Here is a 10595-nt window from a genome sequence, read left to right on the forward strand (position 1 = left end):
ATCAACTGCGATGAGAAAAAAGCCTTTTCAAGGGGAAATAAATAAAGCTCTTCAATAAGTATTTATTTAAAATCAAAGTTTATTTAGTTATAACATTTCTGTATTTTACTTTTTTTTTTTTTACTTTTAAAAATGCTGATACATGCTGTAACAGACAGAAAATAGTATTTTTTGTTGAAAAGGTGGAAACAAATATTGCAAAAATTTCCAAAATGAACAAAATGATTGTATTTCAAACTATGAAAAAAACAGAAGTACCTTGGAAATTTTTCATGAAATACTTTTTCTGTGACATCTAGAATTTAGTGGGATATGTCTTGAATTTCAAGGAGTGACAGCTCTATCAAGTTTTATAGAAATGGTCATATCTTTTACGTATTTGGCAAATCATAAGTATTATCTAAATATAGCCTCACATGCTTTGAGGAGAAAAAATGGACAGTTGAGATCGGTCCAAAATAGGCCTTAGAGAAAAATGGTTAAGTTTTACTTTGCATTCTGACTGTTGGTCTCACCAGTCACCTACTTCAACTACAAATGGTTCTTTTACAGCTATTTTGCCACTGTTCACAATCACACAGTCTTGAAGGGGCCGGTCATGTTCATCCGTCTGCTGGAGTTCTATCGAATGCACCACCGACTGTTGAAAAAGAAAGAAAAAGAAGAGTTCAGTTTAGCCAAGGAAACCACAGTGGCTCAAGTCTGATACCAGGCAAACAACTAAGAGCTCCTGGCATTACTATTTATTGAAACAACTTCTGAATAAAGACCTTTACCCCATTGAGTTCCCATATGCTGGGGTTTTTTTCCCACATTAGTAGTTGTGCCACGCTATAACCCAGACACAGCCGACACAAGCACAAGGAAGGCTGTCTGCCCTCCCATAAAAATTAAAAAACAAAACCAAAATCACACACAAAAAGGAGCAGCTGAAATTATCATTTCAGCTGATCGACGTAGCACATGTAGGGTCTACCTTTAGTCTATGAGCAGAAAGTGAATCCAGAGATCATGAAGGATAAGCAAGAACTATTTTTCTATTAGTACAGCATAGCTGTGCTTCAAGAAATCTGATGACTTTTACCTTTAGTGTAACATACACACACACAACTTTTAAGTGTGGCACCATGCCTTCCAGTCAGATGGGTACACGTTAACTACTGGCCTCGTGCAAGGCAGATAACTGAAGCAGCATTTCGAAAGGACAAAATGAAGTTAGGAATATTGACTACCTGGCTTTCAATATTTGCCCATTAACCTAACTGAACTAAAACTTAGTCTAAGTTTCTTATCAAAACTTCTAAGCTGCTACTGTAGCTCATGAGAATTCAATATCAAAGTGGAAGTGGAGGCAAGTGTTCTGAGGAGGTTTTCAAACTCCACAAGCAGCTGGTCAAGTACAGCAGTTCATGTTTCCCCCATTCCTTTCAAAACAAAAAGTAGATGAAATAATTTAAAAGGAAAAACAGACTACTAAAAGTGTATTTAGCTGGAACTGCCATTTTTAAACTTAAAATATATGTGGCCTTTGCAATGACATACGTTTGATCGGTTTTGCAGCTGTGTAGAGTTTGAGGGAATTAACTAGATTTTTTCTTTTTAAACAGATCTGAGTATGTTTGTATATTTTACATTCATGTGCTTCTAAAAACCATAACAGTGAAAATGTTAACTAGCACATGCTACAAAATTAGATTTTACCTTGCAGAAATACAATTATTTCATTTCATGACTAACAGCATTAGTGAAAGGCAGACCTGAACTTACTCCACTCGTAATCTGAAAAGGTGTCAGTGTTGAATTCAGTCATTAGTGGTCGGAAACAAGAGCTGCGCAAGCCACACACCTGATTTAAGTTTCCATTTCTGCAGTCAGCATTTGCTATTTAAGTTCTAAATTGTCCAGATTCAGGATCTTCACAATTGCTTTCTACATATCAGATAAACACTCAATAATTCTGAACCACAATGGTCTAAGTTACACTAACATAGGTAACAATTTGTCTAGATTTTCTCGTATTGATCTTGCCACTACTTCCAGCTTACCATTCCATCAAGGACTTTGCCAAATACTACGTGTTTTCCATCTAACCAGGAAGGCTTTGTCACACTGATGAAGAACTGGGACCCATTGGTGTCTGGGCCAGAATTAGCCATGCTAACCCATCCAATTCCATAGTGTTTGAGCTTGAAGTTCTCATCTGGAAACCTTTCTCCATAGATGCTTCTTCCTGTGACACAAAATACGAAAGCAAACTTTTAACAACATCAAAGAAACCATTTTTGTTCAAAAATGAGAAAAACGAAGTATAAATTCAGGACCTGAAGACTCCTGGTTTGAGGAAGCACAGCAACATCACTGCTCCATCATCCATTCTGTAACTAAAAGCATCTTGTATATAAAGAAGAAGATAAGGTAAAGCACCACATATAAGGAAAGAAAATTTAAAGCTGATGATGCTTTATCCTTTGTATTTAACAAGCAAGCTTCAAATGTCCTGTTTACAGACACCACTGAACAATAGTATACTTCACCCTGTTCAACAAATTTAGATTGTATAATTATGGCCACTAAAAACAAGGTTGCTGTGTTCTGTCACAATTTTAGTCTTTTACAAATTTTTCCTCCTGGTGAGAAAATGCTTTAGACCTGTTTAGAAACATATGAACACCAAATAGAAGTTAGCTGAAAAGACTCGGTGGGGATTTGCACAAGCGTTACCTAAGCATTTTGATGTTTCTAAAATGGTTTAGAAAAGAAAACATTTGAGTCATGTGTAAACCACCATCACTTTGAAAAGAGAGGGTTGTCTGTCTCATTCTTCAATTATACAGCACCTAGCACAACGGAGACATTACTCCCAACACACTGTCAGATACTATCCCAATAAACAGTATTAGCAGGCAAACAAACACTGCCTACCTTTAATTCTAAAACTTGTGTCTTTGGTATTTTAGCCTTCCCCATCGTTCGCTGCAAGGAAAAGGAATGTGTTTTCCATTCTGTCCCGGCGGGGAAATCACTAACATTTTATGCAGATAGTTCAAAACGCAGCACGTGAAGAATGTGCATGTAAAGGAAGAGAAGAAATCAGAAGCCAGAATGCATGCAATGCAAGAGACACTGCAAAGGGATTGTCCTCCTTAGTGGACTGAACTGGTCTTCTGGAGGCTCAGGAGGGAGAAGTTACAACACACAGGCAGAACTCACACCACCAGCAAGTTTGCGGTTTTACATTTAGTAAGAGGGAAAAAAGCGAGAGGGTGTGACCCTGGCTTTGTAATTCCTCTACCGATTTTGAAATTCCCACCCATAGCACGTTGCAGAGGGTTCCACCAAACTGGCTGAGCCCAGGGCAGAGAGGACAGCCTACTGCTTCCCCACCTGCCTTCCCTCTATGCGCTTTCACTGAGTGCCTCAGGAAAGGAGTGCTGTCACAAAGTCAGAGCAGTGGAAGGGCGTAGATATCCACCTTTTGGAGACAGTATGGTGTAGGATCAGCAGAGCTGGTCATGTGGCTCCAGCCACCACACAAAGCCATGCACCTTGACTGGGGACAGGCCACAGACAGAAAAGAGAGCTATCTGCAAAAACTGAGCACAAAGGAAGCTCTACACATACATATAATCAGGTAATCCAAATAATTGCAGCTTATGTTCCAAGATGCTTGGAAAAGTACTAGCTGCTCTAAAACATTTTGTTTTTCATTTATATGGCCTGAAATAATGAGGGAATATGCTGTTTTGCCTGTCTTTTCAGTAGACATTTGAAGAACAAAAAGGGAACCTGGAAGATACCAAGCATGTTACCTCCTGATCCATCTCCAGCTGTAAAGTCTCCTCCTTGAATCATGAAGTCTTTGATCACACGATGAAATTTACTTCCTTTGTATCCATATCCTCTCTAAGAAAATAAAATAACTCTGTAAATGAATATAACATCCAGTTCTTTACAGTCATATGGAAATACACATGTAGTCAATGGCCAGATTTCACAGAATATACCACCACCAAAGACAAATACTGGCCAGAATAATATTAAACTGAGATGCAGTTGAATGCATTTGGGCTGCACTGCCACAAAGCAGGTATTATTCAGGTGATCAAAGCCATTGTCTTTATTTGACTGGCAACCAGCCACAGCACCTCTACATGCTAGGTCTGCCTGGCAGGGACAGATTGAGGTGGTGATATCCAACATCTTGTGAACCAAGCCTCAAGGACGTGAGAAGACAGACACCAGTGCACAGCCTTGGTGATGGCGCTCTTGCACAGGCTCCACGGAATTAAGATGGAGAGCTCACAACTGAAACAGCACTAAACAATGTTTACTTCTCAGTCCAAACTGCAGTACAAAATGGAAGAAAACCACAAACGTACTTCTCCAGTTGCCAGCACAATGAAGTTCTCCACCGTCTTTGGGACAACTTTTCCAAACAATCCAATTACAATTCTGCCAATGTCTTTGTCTCCAATCTTCACATCAAAGAATACCTGAACATTTTTGTGAAAAGAACAAAAGCGACACAAACATGAGCAAAACATAAAGACCAAGCTTTTGAAAGCATAAGGTAGTACGAAACTGCTCCTGGGTGGTCTGTATTAGGTTGTTGCAAAAGTAACTGCAGTTTTGGACCATGAACTTTAAATCATAACTAATCTGAAACACATCTTTATTAATCAAAATAGGAACACAACAATCAACACATTTTTGCCAATGAGAAGTAAGTTTGTTTATGCCTGTAAGGTAAAATTCTGTGCTTCAGGATTCAGAGAACCCTTAGGAAGTATTTTCTGCATCCTGCTGGTTGTGGAAGCATTTTCCCTGAAAAAAATAGTCAAAATGCTTGAAGAAGCAGTAGTCAGTTAGTGAGAGGTCAGGTGAATACGGCAGATGAGGCAAAACTTTGTAGCCCAGTTTGTTCAACTTTTGAAGTGCTGGTTGTGTGATGTTCAGTCCAGTGTTGTTGTGGAGAAGAATGTGGCCCCTTTCTGATGATTGATGCTGGCTGCAGGCATTGCAGTTTCCAGTGCACTTCATTGATTCACTGAGCATATTTCTCAGATGGAATGGTTTCACCAGGATTCAGAAAGCTCTAGTGGACCACCAAGCAGTGACTGCGACCTTTTCTTGGTGCAAGTTTGGCTTTGGGAAGTGCTTTGGAGATTCTTCTTGATCCAACCACTGAGCTGGTCATCGCTGGTTGTCATATAGAATCCACTTTTTGACGCACATCACAATCCGACTGAGAAGTGATTTGTTGTTGTTGTGTAGAATAAGATGACACTTCAAAACTACGATTTTTTTTTATTTTCAGCCAGTTCATGAGGCACACACTTATCGAGCTTTTCCACCTTTCCAATTTTCTTCAAATGCCAAACAACTGTATAATGGTCAACACTGAGTTCTTCAGCAACTTCTCACGTAGTTGTAAGAGGATCAGCCTCCATGATTGCTCTCAACTGGTCGTTGCCAACTTCTGATGGCCACTACTACACTCCTCATCTTCAAGGCTCTCATCTCCTTTGTGAAACTTCTTGAACCATCACTGCACTGTACATTTGTGAGCAGTTCCTGGGCCAAATGCACTGATGTTGTGAGTTATCTCTGCTGCGTTACAACCCATTTTGAACTCGAATAAGAAAATGGCTCAGATTTGCTTTTTGTCTAACATTTATATAGTCTAAAATACTAAAATATAAAATAAACACCAAGTGATAAGTCAGTAGAAAAAAAAAATGAAGCAAGAAAAGCAAATTATAATTATGCATAACATAACCATATTTTTTTAATATTATATTCCAATATCAAACAGCAAATTTCAACAATGCAAAAACTGCAGTTCCTTTTGCACAAACCTATAGTATCCTTCAATTCCTGAGGGTGCTGTTCAAGAAAAATCCTTTCAGAGCTACCAAAATGCAGAAAACTGTTTGAAAACTAGTGACTATACATCTTGATTCTTATTGCTTTTATGGGCTTAATGCGCCTGCTGTATCACAAGTTTGAAGGTAGTGTTCAAGAAGATTGTTCCCAGACGTGTGTATACAAAAGCTGTATAGAAAAGATGAAATACAAAAGTAAGGAAGAGCAATGATTCTGTTCCAGTGTAGTGAACAATAAGAAACTATAGTACCGATAATCCCCACAAACAATAGTTTTCTATCCAGTCATAATCTTCACTGTTCTAGGCATTAGTATGTATGTGATTGAGTCTGGGTGAAAGCTGAGATTTCATTAAATCGACAAACAGTGGGGAGAAAATCCTACAGCTCAAGAAAGGAGTCACTTTCCAAAATATAAATTCAAACATTATAGACAAATAACCAGGTTGCATTATTCAGCTGATTGCCTAAAAGTGTCAATGTAGATGCTGCTACAAAGCAACTTCAAAAAGGCAAATTATTTTTAAAGCATTTTAATATAGTTCAGAATATATGAATGCATATTTGAACATTCAAAAATGTTCCATCAATTACTGAAAATAGGAACAGCTGTCAGGAAATGAGGCATTTTGAAGTTCTGAAAAAGTTACATAAAGACTGTTACAACTTCTAGGAAACAGCAATGTGCATTCCTATGATGTGGTATTTGCTGTTCCTTGTGGCACTCAACCAACTATTACTCGTCTGCAATGCTAGGAAATTAGTTCAATAATGATAATAAATGACCACAGTCTCTCCAATGTGAATGCCTCTTTCATGCTCTCCCACTAAACATTTCTACCGTTTCTTGATCTTCCATGTGGTTTTGACTGCTGAACTTTTGGCTAATGCTATAAAAGCTCTGTAAAGAAAATAAAATTCCTTTTGATACACCTCATTCGTTTCCTTGGCACTTGGCACTAAATAACATGCTTCTTAGATGTGTGGTTCCCAAAGTACTAACAGCACACTTTCACTAACTCCTTAACATTTTAATAAACACACTTCTCTGAATCCTGCTGCCAGGTTTACCTGGGTAAGGGGTACTGCCTGCCTATGTTTTCTAAACACAGGTTATTTTGCCTGGAAATATTGTCCTAGTAGAAGGACTGCCTGAAATATATAAGCATATACAAGTAACACAACTGAAGCTACAAAGCAATAACCCCAGATAGGAGTAACGTCAAACACTTTCACAGAGCACACGGAAACAAGTCCATCATATATTGCAAACCTAACTTGAGAAGAAGGCTTCATGCGTGGCAGAGCTACTACTCACCTAACCAGCAAGCCAAATACTTCCAAAAAATTGTTTCTTCAGCGTATTCCACATTTGTGAACAAACAGTAAGTTTCTGGCACATACCCGTGCTATACGCTCGATGATTTTTTGAAAGCTCTGCACTTCCTAATTATATACCATATAATGTGTCTGTGCATTTCTGGCCAGGAAATCAAATATGGAAATATTTGGTAGCCCTAGATGCCATTTTTGCATAGAGAAGCCATGTTCTCTTAAGCATATTTCCTCAACTTCTCTGGAAAGTCAGTAAGCATGCAGACACTAGTGAGGTGGCCAACACAGCAGTCTCAAATATCAAAAAACATCTGGCCAGATGCTTCACTAAAACTCCTAAAGAAAATTATAGATTTTTGATCTTATTAAAATTTATAAAAATATTAGGCTTACTTATAATTTGCAGTTAGTAATTCAAAACTGAAACAAAAAAGTGCCTAGCAGTAAGAATGGCTGGTTCTCATTAACATTTATATATAATTTACAGAAGATGGTTTATATCACAACGAAAAAATGGCCACCAGTATTCCGTTCTTCAGGGGAAAAAAAAAAAAAGCTGACTGTTAGAAAAAGACCCCGTGATCCTTAGAGACCGGCTAATACAATGATACAGGAATTTCTGATAAATGTAAAATACTGCATGTGGAAGAGGACTGCACAGTCACAACAAGATGTCCTAAATTAGACTCCACTCAGAGAAGACAGCTGGAGCCACCCTGAGCAGTTTGATGAAAAGTTTGGCTCTACAAGGCTTGTGAAGGTCAGAGAAGGAAAGTGAATGTCAGAAATAATTAAAAATGGTTAAGGACAAGAGATGGGCATAATTATGCCATGGTATACATCTGTACTGTGCGTTCATACCTTGAGCATTGCATGGAATTCTGGCTTCTCTATTGCAGAACAATAAAGCCAACTTAAGGAAGGTAGAGAAAAGGGCAGCATAGATGGTCAAAGACCTGGAATATCTTTTATAGGAAAACTACAAAAGCCGCAAGTGAGAAAACCAGTGTGATTTGATGAGCTCTGTACAGTTATGAGTGGCTCAGACAAGGAAAATTAGCAGCTGCAATCTTCTATGTCCCAGAACCTAAGAATCAGAAAAGGGCATAAAATGAAATCCTAGGCAGAAGGTCTGAAGAAGCAAAGTACTTCATGCGTAACTAAACTGGAATATATTGCCAGATGATTTGGAGGTGAAAGCATATGAGATTTACACTCCCCTCCCCCCAAAAAATCAAATCCAATGGTGTGTAATAGTGAAACTGTAGACAGTTGTAGGCAATGGTGGCAATGAAGTTCAGAGGCACCTCTGCGCCTGTCCTTCCCTGCCATGATTTCATGAGTGCAGGCATCTTTCACAGGAACAAGGCACTCGCTCATGAGTGTCGGTGGAGAGGTACTTGAGGGCAGAAACATCCAGTGCCTACTTTATCCAACGCCGAACTAGGCATCCTACCTTCTGCACCAGCAAAAACTTTTCGGAAAGAGATGCTAGCATGTTGCTATAACCAAGCGCGTCCCCAGCCCTCTGCCAGGTGGCACAGCCTGTTAGTCCATCTCTGTCGTTACCACAGGTGCCTTCATTGCAAACCCCGTCCTGCCCACGGTGGAGAGCGGCAGCACCCCGACGTGCCGCACCCCGGCCCGCAGCTCTGCCGGCAGCACGCTATGAAGGGTGATGGGGGGTGCTCAGGTTGTCAGCCACACCAGGTGCCCCAGCCTGGAGTGGGCAGGAATGACGAGGGAGCGGGAAACCAGGGGGTAATAAAATGACAGCTCACAACAGCAAGTTTCAGCAAGGAACGAGGCGGGGGGTCAGGGAGGTGCGATAAGCCCCATAGCGGTTAAAGCCCGCTGCTCGGTGCGCTGCAGACACCGGCACACACACAGCCCCCAGCACACAGCCCCCAGCCGCCCATGGCGACAGCCCAGACCGCGGGCGTGACCGTGTAGTTACAAACTTTAAAGTTACCATTTCTGTGAGGAACAGGAACGATTAGATAACTGAAAGTTTGAGGCGTGCCAGCGCCTACAGAAAAGAGCCATACCTAAAGGGGTTAAAACAAAACAAAACAAAACACAACCCAATCCACTTATGAAACGGGAAAGTTACGGCATTTGTCCAAGTTCTCCCCAAACCCTATGGCCGCGGAGGCCTCCCTTCCGCCCGGAACCCGGCCTGGGAAAGGGCGAGCCGGCGAGGGACCAGCTTTTCACTGTAAAACCGGGGTAAAAGGCGGCCAGGCGGCCCCCACCCTCTCAGTACGGGCGGGAAACAGCCGCGGAGCTGGCAGCAATCGCACCCCCATGGGGCCGCCTTGGAGACGCCGCGGCCCCTTCACGACCGACCGATCCCGACTCGCCTCAGGCCGGCGGCCGGGGAGGCTTCCCCGTAGGCGAAGCCGCCGCGGCCACGAGTCACCTTGGCTGTCACGCTGGGTCCCCTCTTCTTGAAGCCCTCAGCCGCCGGGGCCAGGAAGCAGAAGCAAGCGACAGCGCCCAGGAGCGCCGCCGGCCCCCCGCGGGCCATGGCGCTGAGGCAGGAGCTGCGGCGCCTGCGCCCGCCGCCGGGCGGCCCCTCCCGCGCCATGTGGCGGGGGGGCTGGCGGGGGCGCGGCGGGGCCGTCACCACGGGGCGGTCACCCGGCCGCGCTGAGGCCGGGGCCGGCCCAGCTGAGCTTTGGAGGAGGTGGGGGCGAGGAGCCTGTGAGGAGCGCCGCCGCTGGGCACCCCGCCTGGGCTGAGGTGGGCGCTGGGAGGGGGGGGGTGGCGGCCGCCTGCCTGTGGAACCCCGGCTGCATTCACAGAATCACAGTGATTTTAGTTGGGAGAGACCCTCGAGATCATCGAGTCAGCCGTTAACCCCAGCACTGTCACTAAACCGTGTCGAGAACTTCATCTATACACCTTTTAAACCCTTCCAGGGATGCTGACTCAGCCACTTCCCTGGGCAGCACGGTCCAGTGCATGACAACCTTTTCCATGAAGAAATTTTCCCGAATATTGAATCTAAACCTTCCCTGGTGCAACTCGAGGCCATTTCCTCTCATCCTGTCACTTGTTACTTGGGAAAAGAGACCAACACCCTCCATGCTACAACCTCCTTTCAGGTAGTTGTAGAGAGCGGTAAGGTCTCTCCTCAGCCTCCTTTTCTCCAGGCTGAACAGCCCCAGTTCCCTCAGCCGCTCCTTATGCCCTAGTTAATTACTTAAATTCACAAAAGGTTTATGTGCAAATTCAAGTATCCATTACGCTAGGCCCCTGAGCAGGTTTTCCTGCTTCTTGCCTACCAGGGTGCTGCCAGAGGGAGCCCCGCGTGCGTGGCAGTGTTTGGAGTGATGACAAACACTGGGGTGATCATGGTGATAGTTCCTC

The 10595-nt window shown here is 42.7% G+C and overlaps 1 protein-coding gene across 1 annotated transcript; it reads right to left on the reverse strand.

Annotated features, from left to right (window-relative positions):
- Window positions 1-9796, reverse strand: PPIC (peptidylprolyl isomerase C). Its single transcript, XM_080362974.1, has 5 exons — window positions 9643-9796; window positions 4380-4493; window positions 3810-3903; window positions 2046-2230; window positions 1-640 (listed from the first exon to the last, which is right to left on the reverse strand). The coding sequence occupies exons 1-5, from the start codon at window positions 9748-9750 to the stop codon at window positions 512-514; spliced, it is 630 nt and encodes a 209-aa protein (XP_080219100.1). The 5' UTR covers window positions 9751-9796; the 3' UTR covers window positions 1-511.
- Between the last annotated feature and the right edge of the window lie 799 nt (window positions 9797-10595).

The sequence above is a fragment of the Nesoenas mayeri genome (assembly GCF_963082525.1).
Source record: "Nesoenas mayeri genome assembly, chromosome: Z".
NCBI classification, from domain to species: Eukaryota; Metazoa; Chordata; class Aves; order Columbiformes; family Columbidae; genus Nesoenas; species Nesoenas mayeri.